Source organism: Phaenicophaeus curvirostris, chromosome 2 (genome assembly GCF_032191515.1).
Source record: "Phaenicophaeus curvirostris isolate KB17595 chromosome 2, BPBGC_Pcur_1.0, whole genome shotgun sequence".
NCBI classification, from domain to species: domain Eukaryota; kingdom Metazoa; phylum Chordata; class Aves; order Cuculiformes; family Cuculidae; genus Phaenicophaeus; species Phaenicophaeus curvirostris.
In genome coordinates this window covers 44,556,657-44,576,849 of record NC_091393.1, presented here as the reverse complement: position 1 = coordinate 44,576,849, position 20,193 = coordinate 44,556,657, and the positions used below count along the sequence as shown (strand labels likewise).

The following is a 20,193-nucleotide window of genomic DNA, read 5'->3' as shown; positions in this document are numbered from 1 at the left end:
ATCCCTCTCTCCTCACAAAAAAAGGTTTAACACCACTTACCTATCTCAGAGGAGTAATTGGTAGATTAATGTTTGGAAAGTATTAAGTGCTTCCTGCCATTATTATTGAAACTCCAGCTGACAGGTTAAGAAATGAACAGAGATTTTCAGAGAATCTTAGTTCTTCCCTTTTTGACACAGGATGATGATTTTACATGAGTGATTCAATAAAGAAGTGAAAAGTCATGGGCTTTTGGATGTCCATGAGTTTTGAATAGATATTCTAGATGTGACTGAAAGAGGAAAGATGAGAAAACAACAAATGAGAAGACAAGATGTGAATTGATTTACGGGGATTAGCAGAACTGGAAAAGTATCCAGAGATCAGAAGAGTGTGCGTAAATTGAAATGAAATCCCAGTAGGACTAAGGAAATGTTGTAAACCCTAAAGAGTGATGGTGAAAGGGAAAAACAGCAGATGAGCACTTGGTTTTGCCCCCATTGAGAACAAAGTTATTCTTAATGAGATGCTAAGATTTTTGGGAAGCCTACTCAAAAATTCAATGCTGTTTTATCTGAGAAAAATAATTATTTCGAAGATTGCTTTCTACTGAGATGTTACAGATGGAGGCTTTGTGGTGTGGTAGTTTAAAACAATAGATCTTTACGTCTAGAGATCCCCAAGGCGAATGTTGCCCAGAAGCTAGAGTAAAATTGTGGTTTTAAAGCATCATTTTAGGAGCAGTGGGACAGTTGGCAGTCTTTACCAAAGATGTTGAGAGACTCTGCAGACTTTAATTACCATCTCAATTTTGCAGAAGTTGTTTAATTCCTGCCAAAGAAGGGAATAGTTGTGAGAAAGTGAGATCACACTCTGTCTTTCATTCTTTCCTTTTTGACAGGTGAATAAAGGATGCTTTTCAGTGTCTCCTCTGATACTGTGACACATTTGTAAAATTTTCATAGAATTGTAAAATAATTTTTCTTTAAGATTAACGAAGCTTTTATTTTTTTTCTTCTCTTCTGAAAGTCTCATAGAGTATAGTGTGAATGCAGTTTAAGTCCTGTCGTGAAAGACATAAGATGAAAATTGAGTACCTTTTCTGGTACTGATTAGTCAACTTTAAACCTTAATAGTTGCTACCTTCATGGCCATGCAACATATACTATATTGTGTTTATTTTAGTAGTTGCAATAAATTTTAAATTCAAGTTTGAATTCTGTCTCTGGTGTGGGTGGTTGTATTAGTAGAACAAAGAGGAAATTATTAAAATGAAAAGCATCATTCCATTTTAGAAGGAAAAATAAGGCTGTAATACAATACTTTGTTAGTGAAGGAAATATTTACTCTTTCAGGCCTCGAACGCTAAAGCAGAGTATGTATATCTAGGTTTTTCACCATTACTGATGTGAGAAAATGTTTTTTTGATGTTTATTTTTTTAGCATTTCTCTTTCTCTGTGGCACCTGAGTACATTTGTTTTTTTTCTATGAGCTTGCAGTAGCCAAGGGAATACTGAGTCTTTGGAGACTCTTACCAGCTCCTGCAGTAGATCTACTGTATTGCTACTTTTTTTTTTTAAATTATTGCCTCACACCTATCTGTACTTGCTAAAGCACTAGCCGTTGTTTACTATATAAAACCTCTTTTTTCCTCCTCCTCAAGTGTCTTGTCTCTCAAGAACCTTTTCAATGCTGTCTTTTGGCTTCAGATCTCTGTTGTTGCAGTATACGATATATTCAGAAAGTTACTGCCCAGGAGGTCTGCTAATATTCATTCATATTTTTTGCCATATATGTGATAAATTGGTACTTAAAGGCAAAGGGAACGTGCTTGAAAAGACAGGATAGATCATGGAACCAAATAGGCAAAATTTTTAACCCTCCACACTCATGTTGCTAGGAATACCGTTATGTTATGTTTAGAATTTGGTTGTTTTGATGATTGAAACTAAATGTTTGCAGTTTGTCTGGCAAACTGCATACTGAATAGATTACACTGATTCACATTTCCTTATTTCAGTATACCATCTGTGCTTTTGGCTTGTTATTAGCCTGGTTTGGACTCTTGTTTCATAAATGCAAGTTGCAAAGAACTGTTGTGCTCAGAAAGAGAAATGCTATATTTCAATTCCTTGAATAATCTCACCTATTTTGACCTTACAAGGACACGAGGCTGAAGCTGTACCTACAGCAGGCTTTATTTTCTCTAGTGGAAAATGATGTATTAGCAGGGAATAAAGATACCCTTGGTGTATTTTTCAGTGAAACTCGAGTATATATAGTCATGGTCATGATTTTCATTGTGTAATCATTTTAATTAAGTTCAACCATAAAAGTTAGTCTTGCATGAGCAGCAAATGCACTAGAGAGAGAATGAAAGATTGATGACAGCTTGGGGAGTATCATGTACTCTGCTGGTGGAAATGTATGTGTGGAGAGCAGCTCAGTTTTGGTAGCAGGTCAGAGATTACCAGCTGACAGCATAGTCCAGGTAAAGTTTTGGGGAATGAGAAGAAGCAGATACAATGGGAATATAAAAAATCAAAACTCTTTGGTAATATTTTTGAGGGGTTTTGCTTCATTACTAAGGTAATAAACATTAATTAATATCTGCATCGCTTTTGTAACTGCTAGCTTAGCAATGTAATTAGTGTAATTAGTATACAGCATTACTTGGTGGCATGATAGATCATAGTGCAGTGAATGCTGACTATTTATTACTCTGATGTATTATCTTAATTTATGCAGGTGAAAAAAAAAAGGGGGAGGAAATCAAGAAGGAATGCCAGTGGTGACAGCTGGGCAGCCTTTTGGTCACTCTTCATGCATCGGCTGCCTATATTCACAATTGCTTTGAATTGCTGCACTGTTAATCAATATTTTTTTTTCTCACTGTTGCTAAGTCTTAAACATTGATGGAATGTCTTCTGGAGAAGAATGAAGTAAAAAAAAACCCAAAAACGTGAGACTGGCAGGTTTTTTTCCCTTTAGCGTAATTGGACAGAGGCTGGTACTTCTTCCAGTATTAAGTCTGTGTTCGTTGAGTATCTCCTTTGCTTTCCCATTCCTGAAAGCATCATCTGCCACTTACAGTTCATTGCAAGGATGAAGAATGTTAATGATGCTTTTCTTCATTATGTTCTGCTTCCTAGAACCTATGAGAACACCGAAAACATTAAAGATTGCTGAAATCCAGGCCAGACACATTGCTGTGGATTGGGAATCTCTGGGTTACAATATCACTCGTTGCCACACTTTCAATGTCACTATATGCTACCACTACTTCTGCGGACACAACGAGAGCAAGGCAGACTGCTTGGATATGGACCCCAAAGCACCCCAGCACGTTGTGGATCACCTGCCTCCCTACACGAATGTCAGCCTTAAAATGATTTTAACTAATCCAGAAGGGAGGAAGGAAAGCGAGGAGACCATTATCCAGACAGACGAAGACGGTACGTGTAAATGCTGTTATCGTAATTACATCCAAGTCCAGTCTAGATAGGTGGAAGGAAATTACTTTGTGTGTTGCAATATGAGTCCTGAAGGCTGGAAGTTCTCTTCTATTAATGTATTAATTGGCCCTAAACCAGTAGCTTTAAAATTATTATAGCTGTCACTCTGTGTATATAGTCCAAACTGTCCATGTAGCTCAAGTCAAACTCAATCTTGCAAGAAAAAGGAGCTTAGCTTCCCAGTCATTCAAAAAATACGCTAACATAGGTGCCAAGAAACAAATGGTGGTGTTAGGTGAAGACTTCTTCACTGTATTAGGTGTGATATTTGAAAATTAGTTTAGTTCTGTAAATTTAAATAATGAGTTCAGTGCTTAAAGCCTCTATAAAACCTCTTCAGCAAATATATTTGAACAATAGTTTATGTTGTGAGTTGGCATATATCATATCTATTAACTGTTTGAATGCCACCCATCAGATTCAAGTATTATTTTGACAAGTTGGGAGTTGGATTCAGTGGTCCTTATTGGGTCCCTTCCATCTTGAGACATTCTATTATTCCTCTTTAAAATGTGCCCAATGAGGTTTCATTCATAAGACAGTTGAACTTACCTAAACTGGAAAGACATAAAGAATAGATGTATAAGTTAACAGTGATATTCAGTAGTTAGGCTATCAGTCTTGGTATGAAAGTGTTTAAAATAAAAAAAAGATATTTTTCCCTAATAATATTTCAGATGTGATAGTAAAGGGTGACTTTAGTTTCCTTTTCTTACATTTAGGTTTCATTAAAACGTTGACAATAACAAAATAGAAGTAAGTATTGTCATCAGCAAGAAAAAAGAATACTTGGACTAATATAAGAGTGTAGATACACAAGAAGATAAAATTGAAAAAGGCAGCGAGTTTGCTTGTAAAATAGAGAAGAGAGTATAGCTTTATATATGGATGGCAATCAAGGTTAGAATCTAGTAGCACTTTTTTCCATATATTTTCAATTTTCCAAGAAATAGAAGAGGAATTAGTTTACTGTTACAATAATGAAGAGAGAACAGCTTATTAAATAGCATACAAGGAGCTGTAGAAAACCACAGAGACATGCGTGTTTCATGTGAAGATTTATTGACAAGTACAGAATTAGAACATTTCACAAAATTCAAGTTTTAGCATTACTTTTTAAGTAGTTAATTGTAAATGGTGAATTATTTCTGTATTCGCTTACATTATAGATATTTGTGGTTGCTATTTTCCTTGAGGTTTAAAAAGAATTAGTAGAATCATTACATCCATGGAAAATATATTTCTTTTTCTTTTAAACTGAGTTTTCAAGAAAATTTGTTTTCTGCTAGCCTTTTTCTAGTTAGATGTGGGGAAATGGTGGCTAGTCACTAAAGCAGTGCTTGTTAAGAGCAGAGTCAAGCGCATATATTTTGTCTTCTGATTTTGATGTGGATTATTCTTGGAAAACGGTGCACGCAGTGTGCTATCAGTGAACTTGTTTATATTTAGCTTTGTTATCAAAGGTACCAGAGTGTAGAAGAAGCCTCACTCAGTGAACAAAAGTTGCTTAGGTAAAATATTTCAAGCAGATGTTGTTTTCAAGGAGGGTTTAATAAATTTTAAAAGGTACCTATATTTAGACGCATTGGTGGTAATAATGCTAGTGACCTGAGAATTGCCTCTTTGTGAGATCTACTCAGTGATACTATTGGAATTGAAATGTGGTTTTTTAGATTGCACAATCCTGATTGACTTGAAAATCTATGTGCAATATCAATGTGCAATACAAAGGGCTTTCAGCCATCTCAGAGGGTGAAAGGTGTGTTCACACCTGCATCTCTCCTTGAGCTCTCATACCAATAGTAAACATGAGTTCTGTAGCTGATTGCATATGTGTATGCTGCTAGTTTAGTCCCATGTCCAAATGATCAAGTATCTGTCTGAAAAATGTTTTAAAACACGGTTTGCAGCCGTGAGAACTACAGGAAGACATGTGAGTCAGTGGTCAGTGCCCCACATGTTTCACATGTGATCAGAAGTAGCCTCGTCATCATGATGGTTTTTGCAGGTTTTGTAGAATGAGCATGATGTTAATTACATAGATGGGCATTATCGGTGATTCATTTATGAGAAGGAAAATAGAAGGATCACAGTATTTTCCTAAATTTTTGCAAATTACATTAATTAGAAATAGCCACTGATTACGTGATTATCTGAAAATGTGCGCTTATGTTGGGTACTTATCGTAAATAGAAACATTAGAAATCCAGATGACAACAGATAATTAACTTTTTGCTAGCTTTTCTGTAGTGTAACATCCTTTCATGGAATCATAGAATGGTTTGGTTTGGAAAGGACCTTAAAGATCATTTAGATCAAACCACCCTGTCATGGTACAACCTGGCCTTGAATAGCTATAGGGAAGGGGCTTCCACAAATTCCCTGGGCAATCTGTTCCAATGTATCACCACCCTCACAATACAAAATTTCTTTCTAATATGTAATCTAAACCTCCCTTCTTTCAGCTTAAAACTGTTACCCCTTGTCCTGTCCCTGCACTCCTTGATAAGGAGTCCCTTCCCAGCTTTCCTCTAGGGCCGCTTTAAGTACTGGAAGGTTGCTATGAGGTCTCCCCAGGCTCTCTCTTCTCCAGGCTGAACAAGCCCATCTCTCTCAGCCTGTCCTCATATGGGAGGTGCTCCAGCCCTCTGATCATCTTTGTAGCCCTCCTCTGAACTCACTGTAACAGATCCATGTCCTTCCTGTACTGAGGACTCTAGAATTGAACATAGTACTCCAGGTGAGATCTCACAAGAGCAGAGTAGAGTAGCACTTCTCACTACCTGCTGGTCACAATTCTTTTGATGTAGCCCAGGATACAGTTGACTTTCTGGTCTGCAAGTGCACATTGTCAGCTTGTGTTGAGCTTCTCATCCACCTGCACCCTCAAGTCCTTCTCTTAAGGGGTACTTTCAGTCTTTTCTCTGCCCAGCCTTGCCCTTGACCTTTATCCAGTGCCATTCTGTCTTACAAGGATCTGCTAATTGAGTAAACACTTCATAGGCTCTTGGTGTTAAAGGTGTCTACCACACGTTTTCTTGTCTCTGTTTGTCTTTACCATTTTGCCACTCTGTTGCTTTGTCCATCTTCCCCATGCTTCCAGCTGTCTGTCCCTTTCTTCTCTTTTGTTGTTGTTGTTGTTTTTGTTTTGTTTTAATCTTTTCCTGCATCTCTCCTCTGTCATTTCACATCCTTCCTTCTGCTAGGAGCTTTACATATATTTGAACTTCTGAGATTCCCTAAATGTAGAGGAACTTGGACATTTCTGGGGTTCTGATTTGAGGCAGTGAGGATCTCTGGTTGTGTTTTTCACAAAGGTTCACATTTATATACAGCCGCATAGCTGGGTCAAACCTCCAAGAGTGCTAAGTAATAACTGAGTGGTGTATGGCACCAGGAGCAGTATTAACTAAGGAAACAAATACTAGAAGACTAGGGTGAGATTCAGAAACAGTGCTTCAGACCTTTGGAGCTGTGACTGAAAAACGAAGATTTTAATAGCTTGTAATTCATTATGTGCAAGAAAGCAAAGCCAGGGGTATGTATCAGTCTGAAAATAGCCTCTTTTCTGACCAGAGCTAGATCTGGTGACTCGATGTTTTTAAGTATTTCTTTTTAACTTGGATAGACAGACTTATTCTTTACATTATAGTGATTTGTGGAGAGCTTGTATTGCATGTAAAAATTAAGCCCTTGAGCTTAATTACAACTGTAAACCAAGTTGTACAAGAAGAAGATGAAAACAATGAAATTTGTCACTGTTTTATGAGTGAAACACCATCTTTCATTTTGGGGTGAGACCACACCATCACTAAGATATGGGAGAAAGCTTCTCTGAGTATGTGGGCACTTTAGTGTTATCTGTGCCATGATAGGGACTCACTGCTTCACCTGGCTTGTGTATGAGATGGACTGTGTGTGAAGGGTCTGATAAAGGAAAAAGAAGAAGACTTGCACAATCTGGGGAGGTATACGTGCTGGACAGAAATGATATTCAGCATTTTGAACAAATTACAAGTGACAACAGTGAAATTAATATGAATCGGCAGCATGCATTCTCAGCGCTGCCTGTTCACAAGGGGGCTGTGAACTAAGAGGAACCTTTTTAGGAGCAGCAAATGGTGAATGGGATTAAAACAGATAAATGTTTCCTTACTATTTAATTGGAAACAGATGCAAAAGGCAGTGGATTAACAGGAATAGTGACATTAGCTCTGAGAGCACAGCTATGGAGAAAGCAAATGATGAAGCCGAAAGGGTTTGATGGTGATTTTATAACTAGTAAGGGAGTGTGTCATCTCACAGCAGGCAAACAACTAATTGAAAAAGATCACTTGGAATAGGATAAGTACCCATTTTGTAAGTACCAAAGCTTTGGTCTGAGCTGAGGACACACTTATTGAACACAAATGAGGCCTCCTCATCTTTTGGAGAGAGTGGCTCCTTCAGCTTTGTGCAGAGATGTGTAGAGCTGCTATGAAGGGTTAAGGCACCAACTGTCTAACCATTACTAACGCTCCTGGGAAAACTCTAGCAGGCCTGCCACTCTGGGAAACCGTAGAGAAAGGCAAAAATGTTGTAATTAGAGGACAGAAAAATTAAATACTGTCTAAATGTGTGAAGAGGAAATACCTTATGACAGCTTTAAGGGAGGATTTTAGGGAAATAGTTGACATTTAGTATTTTTCTGTGTCTGATAAGTGGGACTGTAAGTTGCCTTTAATAAAAAAAATTAGAAAAAAAAATATATTTTTCTCCATTCACTATTTGAGAAGCACTTTTCCTTTGTGCCTTTTCAAGTTATTCTGGCTCCCCAGGAAGCTTTGGGGAAAAGAAAAGAGAAAGTAGAAAATATGCTTCAATCAAAAGAAACAAACAAGCAAGCAATGTTTCAAGGAGCTTTTTAGAAACATAGATACAAAACTCTACTAATAGAGTTGTAAAAGTAACAGGTATAGTCCACCCAGGAGAAAAGTTAATGCAGTGAGCTGAGCAGGCGGTATGTCCAATGCTGCAAAGGAGGCTGCAAAGATTGATTGAAATAACAAACTGTCTCCAAAATTTTGTAACTTTATCTGGCCGAGTTATACGTTCTGGATGTAAGGTGAACCCAGAGTACAAATTCTATTGGGGAAAAAAATGGCACGTGGTTATTGTCAATAAAGAGAAGCCCATGACTAAGAGACAAAGATATATATGTGAAGTTGTCCATAAATGCCACTGCTAATGATACTGACCTCAGTTCCTGACCAGAAGACTAGTGACCTACATGTCATGAGTAGCAGAAAAATGTAGTGTCAATATAGTCGAATAAGGGAAAAAATTTCATGGTTTTAGCAGCATTTAACTGAAACTGATTGTTACCAACCTACTGACATTGGTAAAAGGAGCATAGGAGAACCTATTTGTCCTTCAGCTCATGAAAATAACTTTTTTTCGGATAGCAGGTAAGATTTGCTATCAGCATATCATCATGAGAGAGAAAAAGTGGTTCCAGAAAGATAAGTGAGCATTTCTTATTAAAGACATCAGAAAAGTTGATTTGTGAGACAGCAAGAAAAATATTGAACTTATTAACAGAGACTTATTTTAAGCTTACACTGAAGAAATGACGAATGAAGTAAGCTGTTTTAAGGTATTGCAGGGACAAGAAATACAAGCTAGGTTTTATATTAATAGCTCTGGAAAAATTGGCCCTGAAACTCAGAATTATTTACCCTGGCTGAAACTACTCCCTGCTTTCATTTCCTTTAGGTACTTATATTAGAAGCTTTGTAGCTGAAGAAGTGATAGTGCCTATGAGATTCTTTGAAGTGGTGTGTTTGACATAATGATGCCTGCAAACAGGACAGAATTAGTGGCTATTTCAGCAGTTTGCAGTGGAATGAGGGCCTACACCTGGGCCCATGAGTTCCCATTATTTATTCCCAAGCCATGCACTAGCTGAAAGCGCTCTCTGAATATTGGTTTGCATGTTTTTAGAAAGTTGTGAGGTATGTGAGGTTGTTTCACCCTGACGTGGAGAAAGATTTCCATATCCCAGAAATGAGGAGTGGTGAAGAAAGCATTAGGTGTGAAAAGGCTTTTAAAAAATACTGCATTAGGTGCCTGAGCCCCTGAAGTCAGCGAATCCAGAACTCACGGTTTTCACCCCATTTGACATTTGCCTCTGTATCTACAGTGATAGCCATTGCTGCTGAGACCGATCAGCCTCTGTTAGTTTCCTTAGTAGCTTGGTTGTAAGCATTTCTGTTCATTACGTTAGGAATTTTATGTAGGCTGGAAGGTCCAGGAACCCGTTGCAGGCATGAGCAGGTTGGTGCTGGTGCAGTCCTGCGGTGGCCCTGGATAGGTGATGCAGACTTCTGCAAGGCTGTGGGCTTTCACCTGGAAAGCGTGGCCCAGTGCCACCTTGCTGTCCACTGCTTAGGGAGGGCAGCACCCCTGCCACCACCAGCCCTGCTCCTGCAGGAGGAGGGATTGTTAACCAGAGAAGCATGTGCACTGAAGGAGACTATTAACATGCAATCACTTTTCCTCTCGATAGCACTCAGTAGCATCTTTGCTGCAGACAGTGCACCTGTAAGTCTTTCCAAAGTCGTCTTTTTTTGTCACTGCCTTTGGTCTAAATACTCCTATGGTAAAGACTAATAATAGCATTCTGATTTTGTTTTCCTTTTTATTCATAGAATCATAGAATAACCAGGTTGGAAGAGACCCACCGGATCATCGAGTCCAACCATTCCTATCAAACACTAAACCATGCCCCTTAGCACCACGTCCATCCGTGCCTTAAACACCTCCAGGGAAGGTGACTCAACCACCTCCCTGGGCAGCCTGTTCCAGTGCCCAATGACCCTTTCTGTGAAGAATTTTTTATTGTATCAAATTGTCTTTTAATTAAGCCTTAGTCTCTTGTTGCAGCAAAGCATAAAGTTAAAATGTAAAGATGGACCATTTTAATTGCTTGTAACATTTAAACCGTAGAAGAGATGACTGTCACTGTCTCCTGAAAATAAGCATTTACCTTTGGAGAAAGTCTGTAAGTTTGCTGCTGATACAATATACTTTTTGAGTACCACAAAGGAATTTTTCCTAGTGTAACCACACATATATCTGCACATAGTCTTTACCTTATAGAATAACAATACTCTGCATGGCTTTCACAGAGTGCAGAAATAATAAAAATATTGTGTTTATGTGCACTTTCATTATTTTGTAGCAGGAAAATTGAAGCAATATCAATACATTTTTATAGTAGTTGGTGTCAGTTAATACGTTATTTTTCCAGAAGTAGTGTATTGTAATATAAATTTCCCATTATATTAGTGTAGAACAAGGTTTAGGTGACACTATTTATGAATAACAATTTATTTGTGACTGTGACATAATTTAATGCAAATATATTGCTCTAAAATGAATCGGTCTGATGCCAGATTGATGGTTTGTGCTTTTATTATGCATAGTATTTATAAAAGTCCACCATCCCACACGTATTTAGAGGAAAAGATTATCAGCTGCTCACTATACAAATATATAGCTTCATTTAAAGGGCTCTGGAGATGCATATAAATCATGAGAAAAAGAGTTTGTGATGTTTCCATTATAAAACCTTGCTGAAATTCCTTTTCAATTTGTTTTATGTTACTTCTATACACGTGTGCTTTATGTTTGTATACTTTTTAATAGGAAATAATATTTTTGCTTAAGTTCACAATCTCTTCTGAAAATCATACAGTAAAACCCATCTAAATGATTTTGCTTCTTCAGATAAGTGTAGAACTTGACTTGTTGGAACTTTAGCATAGAATAATACATGTGAAAGAGTGTTTACTGTTGTTGTCACTGTGAGATGGTGGGGTCACACTTCACAAGGTCAGCAGATGGAAAGAAAATCAATGGGGCCAGAATCATTCTGAAGAGGGAGTGCAGAGGCCAGAAGGTCTAAATCAACTACTCTAGCAGCTACTTATACTTTTAAAATTATTCAGATATACCTGACCGTTGATAGGGAATCTTAAGTAATGTGCTTCACCTTAATATACACCTGTAATGGTCTTGAGTGCTTTGATTTGGTATAGACTGTCTTTAAGTCCAAGGGGAAGAGCAAGGGCTTATATAGGAAGAAGACTGGGAACTGAGAAGGCAGCAAAGAGGTGCTGTGGTGAGCTATGGAGCTTCTGCAGATGCACACTCAAGCCTGAAGAAAGCCTTTTGGCCTGTTTGTGAGGAGGTTTCTGAAAGCTATTATCAGCATAAGAATGCTTACCTGGCTGTTTTTCACCTGAGTCCTTGCTAAAAATCATATAGAAGGGAAGGCTTTTAACACTTCTTCGGAAAAGTGTAGTTTAAGGTATTTCTTAAGTCCTTAGAGCCCTGCTAGGAATCATACAGACTAGATGGTAATACCTGCCTGCTTGGACAGATGCAGTTTGAGTCTTCAAAGCAGTGCTACCAACAAGTACATTGCTACTGTTCTTTTGTTGTTGGTTTTTGTTTGTTTGGGGGGTTTTTACTTATTTCAGCCATTTTTAAATTTCTCTTTGTAACTAATACTAACCTGCAAACAAAGACATTAAAACATAAATGAGGATGTTTAGATGTTATTTTGACTAGCCTGACTGATGAATGTATGGGGCTGCTCACAGATACTTTGTTCTTCAAGCAGATTCCTTTGCTCCTGCTTTTCTCTTTCCTTGCTTTCCCCCGCCCCTTTGGTAAAGCTGTGCAATTAAAAGACACTTGTACTGATGCTGAAGTGAAAAATGGAAGGGAAAAAATAACTTCAGACCATCAAAATGTGTCCTTCAAACTGAAATTAATTTCTTTCTTTGTCTAAATTCTGGTTGAGTTCTCAAATAATTTAAGCTGCTCTCAGGCTTCATTTCTGGTGGATTTACCAGGGTGGCTGAAGTTTGTGGGAATTGCTGTTCTCTTTTTACAGACACTTGCTCTTTTTTACTTTCTGACCTTATTTTTGCTGGGATTCCCAGCAAGCTGCTCATTGCTGTGCTAGCTTCTGTTCTTGTGCCCTTTGCATGCCAGTGGGAAGAGAAGCATGAAACTAACTGGGATCATGTAGTTCCAGTCAGTTTAACATTGCTGCAGCTGCCACAAGCAACAAATTTTATATTACAGGGGAAGAAAACAGTCATGGGATATGATGAGCCTAAAGGCTTCTCCCACCTGGGTGTTAAACAGAAAACATAACAGGATTTATGCAAACATAGAATCATTAAGGTTGGAAAAGACCTATAAGATGATCTGGTGCAACCATCCACGTTAGAGCACTGCACATGCAGCTCCAGCTGTGTATGAAACATACTGAGCACCACACAAAAAGTATTTTGTAGGGGTTTGAGTAGTTGTGCCTGTTTTCTTTTTATATCATGTGCTTTAATGTCAGATTTCATATTCTGTGTGCATCGCCTGGTACATTGTTCTTTTCCAAACACAGATGTACATGCATCTATCAGGGAAAATGTTGTGTGCATCAGGGTATATTCATACTTCATTTGAGATATAGAGAAGAAAAACAATAGAGCATTCCCATGAAAAACAAAGTGTTGCCTACTGCAAGTCTCTAAATGCCATGAACAGTACACAGGGGCTGTCATGGCATGTCACCCTTCATCCACTGCCCAGTCCGTGTCAGGACACTGAAGCAAATCAGTAGCATATGATTTCAGTTAACCTTCTCCTAAGTCTTCATTTGGCAGATAAATTAATAGTTTCTGTGAAGGTCTCCTCTGTTTACTTGTGGGTTTTTTTGACTCCATGAATTTATTATTAATGTGGCAAATTATGTTGTTTGTACCTCAGGTCAGATCATCATTTATAGCTTACATGTAGGCTGAAATAATTCCCACTGTTGGGACAGATCACTCACTCCTTGGTGCTGCTAGCATAGTGCTTGATGCTTACTTTGATCCAGTGGCTTTTAATTTATTTTTGCTCTTTGTACAACTTCAGTCTGCTTTGATAATTATACCCAAGAAATGTCATGCATAAGGTTCACTGTAAGTTACATTGAAGAAAATAGGTTGATTAAGAAGAGGAGAGAAATATATGTCTATAAGTTAAATAGAAGTAACATTTTAGCTTGAAAGATTGTAGATTTGAGCAACTTTGGGTTTTTGAGAAGGGGAGGTGTTTCTTTGGGTTTAGGATTTCTTCAGGCGCTCTCTTATCCTCATCCCCTTCTTTCAGCCTGTATGTGTTTAAATCTAGGTGACCTACTGTGGTTCAAAAGGAACTGTATGTGCAGGCAAAAACATCTTGTAAGCTGAAATGGGAGATAACTAAGCGCTCCTGCCTGGTATTGATGGGATTACCAGGTACTGTGAATCACTCAGGCAAAGAGGCCTGAGGTGACACTTCAGACTTGTTATTACAGCAGGGATATTGGTTCCATTTAAAATAAGAAAATAGGGTCAACTTAGTGCGGTTCAGTTCAAAGCTTTGAAAATGTCTTTTATTGGGAAGATTTGATGTAAGCAGTTTTGATCCTTCTGCGTCGTGAGCATGTGGCAGCTGAGCTGGTGTGTTGCCCTGTGCCCAGCCCCCTCTCTAAACAAGGATTTCTTTTAAAACAAATCATAAGAAGGGGTGACAGAAAACTATTTTGTAAGCATTTATCTCATTTGAAAGATGCTGTGTAGCAGAGGCTCTTCCTTGCCTTTGATTTTTTCTTTTTAAAAGGATTTTAAAACCATGTAGTCCTTGTCCTAAGATACGCTTATTACAGAGTTCGTTGATGTTCCCTGAAGTCGTAATCTAGCTTGAACTGTTTCCCCTGGCTATACTACAAGACAATTCGACTTTGCATGAAGTTTTTAAAACCATATGTGGGTATAACGTTTCAACTTCATGCTTTCCCTGCACTGCAAATGACAAAATACACTTTGAAGTGCTTTTTCATGCTCTCTACTACTGCCTTTTGCATATGAATGAATATTAATAAAAATAGACCAGTGTTCACTTTGGGTTTTAATAGGATGTTCTGTCATCTCTTTTAATTTTTTGTCTCTTGAATTTCCTATTTTCATAAGTTTTATTTTGTTTGTAGTGCCAGGCCCTATACCTGCCAAGTCAGTGAAAGGAACTCCTTTTGAAGATAAGATCTTCCTCAACTGGAAGGAACCTGTGGATCCAAATGGCATCATTACTCAGTATGAGGTAATCATTAAACAGATAACAAGCACAGAAGAGGGCTAGGAAAGGGCACCAAGAGGAGTGACTGACAGTGGGTGTGTATGCTATGTACGCAGCTATTCAGTTGTGTGTTGCTTTGGTTTATGGGACACTGGATTTCATATGCTGATTAGATATTAAAAAAATCATAATAATGGTGCATATACTTCTGGCAGACTAGCCTTGTAAGGTGGCTTTGACATGCAAGTATAACAATAATACAATCTGTGTGGGAGGTGCTAGTTTTAAAAATCTTATCTCGTTAATTTACAACTTTCTGAAGCCATGACAGCAGTGATCTCTTAAATCTTCTTCGTTGGAAGACAAGGTTATTTGAAAAGTAAGATGGTTATTAAATTTGGAGCAATTATTTTTAGCTTTGTCAGATCTTCAGATATCACTCTTGAAGGAAACCTCCATATATATTCTGTTTAAACTGTATTTAATATATAAGCCTTCTAGGGACCTCCACAGGAGGTTGGTAGGAAACATGAGCTAAGTTGAGGAACAAACACGATCCTCTCCAGTACTCCTTTTTTAAAGGAACAGGGGATATAATTTTATGTGCTAGTGAATTATCAGAGGAAGACAAACCAACTAACCAAACAAACCCCCTTAAATCTGTTTGTTTATGTATTTAATGCTAATGAAGTCCTTTAAATAGTGTGGGTTAACCCTGCTGTGCGGCTCAGCCCCACCCAGCTGCTCGCTTGCTCTCCTGCAGTGTGACTGGGGGCCAGTTGTAGTGGCAAAAGTGCAAGCCTTTGTGGTTTATTCACAAATCCAGAACACAGCACTGTACAAGGAGGGAAGGGAAAAGTTTTACAGGAAGTCAAAAATAAAGGGGTTTGAGGAAGGTAAGGAAGATGATGGGGGTGTCCGATCTTAAATGTAACAGTGAAATTTTCCATATATGGACTAAAATCACAAAGAGAGAGAGACGAAGAGCACTTAATTAGCTTTTCAAGGTGAAGCAGGCTCTATAATAATACACATCAAGTCCACGTGGTATCCCCAGGATAGTTGGGTAGCTAGATGAGCACACATCTTTTGTTGTCTTTCCAGCTAAGCTAGTCTAATTCCCTTTTGCCAAAAACTGTAACAATTGTTACAAAGATCATTGTTTTCACAGGTCAGCTATAGCAGTATAAGGTCCTTTGATCCTGCAGTTCCAGTTGCAGGACCTCCGCAAACGGTGTCGAAGCTGTGGAACAGCACACACCACGTCTTCTCACACTTGCATCCTGGTACTACTTATCAGTTCTTTATACGTGCAAGCACTATCAAAGGGTTTGGACCAGCAACAACAATCAATGTAACAACCAACATCTCAGGTAAGACCAAAAACCAACAACAGAAAACAAAAATAAAACAAAAAGCAAAGGGGAGAAAGGGAATTTTTTATTTTATTTTTTTGTATGGCTTGAACAATCTTGAAATGGGAAAGAAATCTCCCCCCAAATCCTATAATGTGAAACTCCATTACTGAAGTTTGTTTTGATTGTATCTGCCAAACAGTAGCATAAGTTCAGGGATAAATTTTTGCATGAGGTAGAAATTACAAACCTGTAGTTGTTAACAGTTTGATTTTGTTTAATGTTATACTTTCATCTAAAGGTTTTGGAGTGCTATGTAAACCTTAACTAATTAAGCCTTACAGCACTCCATAAGTCACTAAGTACTGGATTTGTTTTGCAGACTAGTAAAGTCAGATGCAGAAAATTAACTGACTTACTCAAGGTGACACCACTTAGCAGCACACAGCTATAACAGAATTGGGGCAGTTGGAAGGAAGTGTGAATTTATTTTGCCAGTTTCATATAGGTCTACTTCCGTGTACATTTATTCACTTACTGCAGTGCACCAAGATTGACGTTATTTGTCTTAATAGCACACTGCAAACACTAGAAGGAAGTAACGCCAAGTGGAATGCTTTAATATTTTGTTTCCTTACATATCAGTCTTATTCTCAAAAAAATAAGATAGTAGCTTGTTCAGTTGCTAACAAAAGATAAGTCAATGCTGTATCTAGAGAGACTGTTGATTTTTATGACATGGTAGCTTCAGAGCTTTGCAGAGATAAAAGAAGTCTGTCATTTAGAAACGCAAACAGCACAAAACAGACTATTTTCCTCATTATCTGCCATAATCAGACTTATATTGTCCTGTAAAGGGAAGTTAATAATGTATTGGATTGCACCTACCATTTCTATGGTAAACTGCTCATGTAGTCTCCTCACCCGGTTCCCAAAAACATGCACATAAATCAAAATGTGAGAAAATTCAAGGCAGAGCTCTTTGAATTATGTAGCAAGTGAAATGCTGTAGTTGTCGCAGTTAACTAGAACAATTTGTTGAATTCCGTTCCAGCACATAAGCGTTAGCACTCCTCATACTCCAGCCTCTTCAATAAAAAAAACCAAACACCAAACCACCAAAAACCCCTACATGACACGTTCTGTTCTGTTTATCTAGCTATTAGGTTGTTTTGAAGTTCAATACTGAACTCAGCTTATTTTAAAGCTCTCATGTTTCTTTACAACGAATTCCAGTTCATACATTTTCAGGGATAATGGTGGTGTAATACTTGCATATTTGTCTTCTGATCTCTTTGTAGGAGAGAGGGAAACAAAAAGAGGTGTAACAAGGTAGTATCTTGATAGCATGTCTGTCTCCCAGATATTTCAATATTTCGAGAAATAAGCACCTCAACATGTTTGATTTACTTAGGAGAACAATGTGTTTAGGCTTCTTCAGATATGCCCTCTATTTCCACTGAGAAATTTTGAGAATTTTGTCCAGAATCCAGTCTGCCACACTGTCTAGACACAATATGGGTCTGTTAGTTGGCTGAATGTGGGTAATGCTAGGAAAACTTAAGGGCAGGCTCAGAAACCCTTTATAACTAAATTTCAGCCTGTTTTTCTCATCTAACTTTATCCTGAACTGTTGTCTACTTTCACTCTGCATAACTGATACATTTTACAAAACAACACATTTTTCAAGAAATGCTAGCTTTATTTTAATCAAGAATGCAATTATTCCTATTAACCAAGCTTAAAAGTGGTTGCCATGATCCTAGTGAATATGGTGTAAACAATAATTTATATATTGACATTAAATGAACATCATTTCTATAAAATAATATTTCCCCAAATAAGAGTGGGGTTTTTTAGGATCTAGGACTAATGAAGCAAGGCTTTTAATCTTACAGTGCTCTTCTATCTATTGATAAATTATTGTAAAATTTTAATGACCTAAACCCATAACAAACATTGCTACCACAAAGGCCTGACAGCCAGTCCATTAGTCCATCAATTCCTGAACTACTTCAAGTTTTGAATTTGATTTTGTTTTTACTTAGTACCCTGGACTGAAAACTGCAGCAGTTTGGAAACTGATCAGTGAGCAACTTGGCTATCAATTGTTAGAAATCAATGGAGAAATGGGCATGGGAATAGACTTCTTCCTCCAGTACTAGGTCATGGATGCATGTTTATCTAAGCCAAATTTTCCTGCACTCTGGTTGGTTTTGACGTGGCCTCCCACGATGTTTTAGAGGAAACGTGAAAGGTTCTTAAATTGTTGGATAAGGAAACGGATAGGTAACACAGAGAGGAGACCTTGAGAGGTCTTAAAGATGGTGACTGTAGTTGTTTGTAAGGTAGAGGAAGTGAGGGTAAAATGGGATTTTGTAGTATTAGCGTTTCTTGGCAGTCACTGCCTCCGTCTGTTTCTGTTCTTCTCAAATAAATCTGTTTAAATCAATGGGTATTGTTATTTGAGTAATTAGGAGTGGGGTTATCAGTTGCTGGTGAATTCCCATTCATGCTCAAAAAGATTGTGTGTGACTGGAAAAATCATTTAAAAAGGTTCATGTAGCTGATGAAGTCTGTGGCTTTGTACTATATTGTGAGCAGCCACAGTCTCACGAAAATTCAAAATGTTTTCACTGATTTGTTTCTCATTCTTTCCCTCCCCACTCAACATTAATCAGCTCCTACTTTACCGGACTATGAAGGAGTCGATGCATCTCTCAATGAAACTGCTACTACAATAACTGTACTCCTGAGACCAGCACAGGCCAAAGGTGCACCTATCAGGTAAAAAAAAAAAAACAAACCAACCCAGCTTAAAATAAAAATAAATAAATATGTACTCTATCACAGGTGTTCATTTCCAAGTGATATGCATATTGGACATTACTATTGTTTTTTCTTAGCTAGACTGAGCTTGCCAATATATATGCAGTTAAAAAGAAAAAAAATCTTGAGGCTGGTTTGGTTTGGTTGGTTGGTTGTTTTTTTAAGATGGTCATTATCTGAATTATCCAGTTGTCTGTCCTGTTTCTTTTATGACCCCCAGGACCATCTCAATTTCTTTTTACTTTCTAACAATGTCTCTGAAATATGAGGTTGAAAGGTGTTTGTCAGAAAGTGGATTTGAAAATAATGCTTTCTCTCCAGTGCTTCAAATCAATTGTTCTATAGCATATATGTATGTTTGCAAAATTGGGAGCTCAGAGGAGATGGGAGAATAATAGTGAAGAATGCAAACTATTTGACCTTTTTTCTCTCAGAGCACTTCTTTCTAGAAATCATGTAGCAAGCTATTAAATTTTATTTGGTGTGTCTCATAATCATATTAAAATGTATCATTTATGTTAACTTTGAGTGGTCTTTCCCTTTCTACTCTCTATTGAGAGATAATTTAATTCTGTTTGCAAAGATTAGTCCACATCCTGCTCTTTACTTCTACTAGTTAGTGCAAAAATTTTGTGGTATTATTTGATTCCATTTGTGTTTTACTTATGTGGCTGCATTGGCAGTATTCAGGGACAGGGTTGACTAATTGAGGGTTAATTAACTACCAAGCATCAGAACCTTTTCATGCTCTTACCCTTGTGACATTTTGGAGAAATAGGGCTAATGCATTTTATTCTGTGTTACATTAAGTCGGTTACCATAGCTCAGCTGATATTGAATAACATTTGGGGAAAGTACTGTTTTAAGTGTGTTTCCATTAAGAAAAATGTATGTTTTAACTGCATGTTACAGGGATGAGTCACATACCTATAAGCATCTTTATATGCTTATCATATCATCACCCTTATGATTGATATGATCAAGTTTTTTATTCACATAGCAGATAATCCAGATTCACCTGTTTTTTAGGAGATACTGGTGTGTTATATTTATCAATAAGATTGTAGTGCTATACATCATTAGCTTCTGCGAGATTGCTCTGGAGCAAACCCAGGATTTTTTTGGGGTGTAAAGAATGGTGAAATGTACAGGACTACATTCATTACAGGACTTTGATTCCTAAAATAAGGGTTTTTTTGAACTGATATGGTAGAAACCAGACTTGTGACCTGAAAACTCTCCCAAGTTATGCAGGTGCTTAAACTCACTATATGCGTTTGTAGATGCTTCAAAGCCTTCCAGGTATCCTGCTGCTGGCCATGTCCAAAGCTGGCCCTGTTTGAGAAACTGGTTATCTCT

At 37.7% G+C, this 20,193-nt stretch overlaps 1 protein-coding gene across 10 annotated transcripts in view; it reads left to right on the top strand.

Moving 5' to 3' along the window:
• The window catches only part of PTPRK (protein tyrosine phosphatase receptor type K), a 392,967-nt gene that overhangs the window by 289,417 nt on the left and 83,357 nt on the right, over positions 1 to 20,193 (top strand). For all 10 annotated transcript variants that reach the window (XM_069851848.1, XM_069851839.1, XM_069851847.1 and 7 more), the window contains exons 8-11: positions 3,134 to 3,436; positions 14,565 to 14,674; positions 15,822 to 16,023; positions 18,687 to 18,792. In XM_069851848.1, coding sequence (XP_069707949.1) covers positions 3,134 to 3,436; positions 14,565 to 14,674; positions 15,822 to 16,023; positions 18,687 to 18,792 — 721 coding nt within the window. The remainder of the gene's footprint in view (positions 1 to 3,133; positions 3,437 to 14,564; positions 14,675 to 15,821; positions 16,024 to 18,686; positions 18,793 to 20,193) is intronic.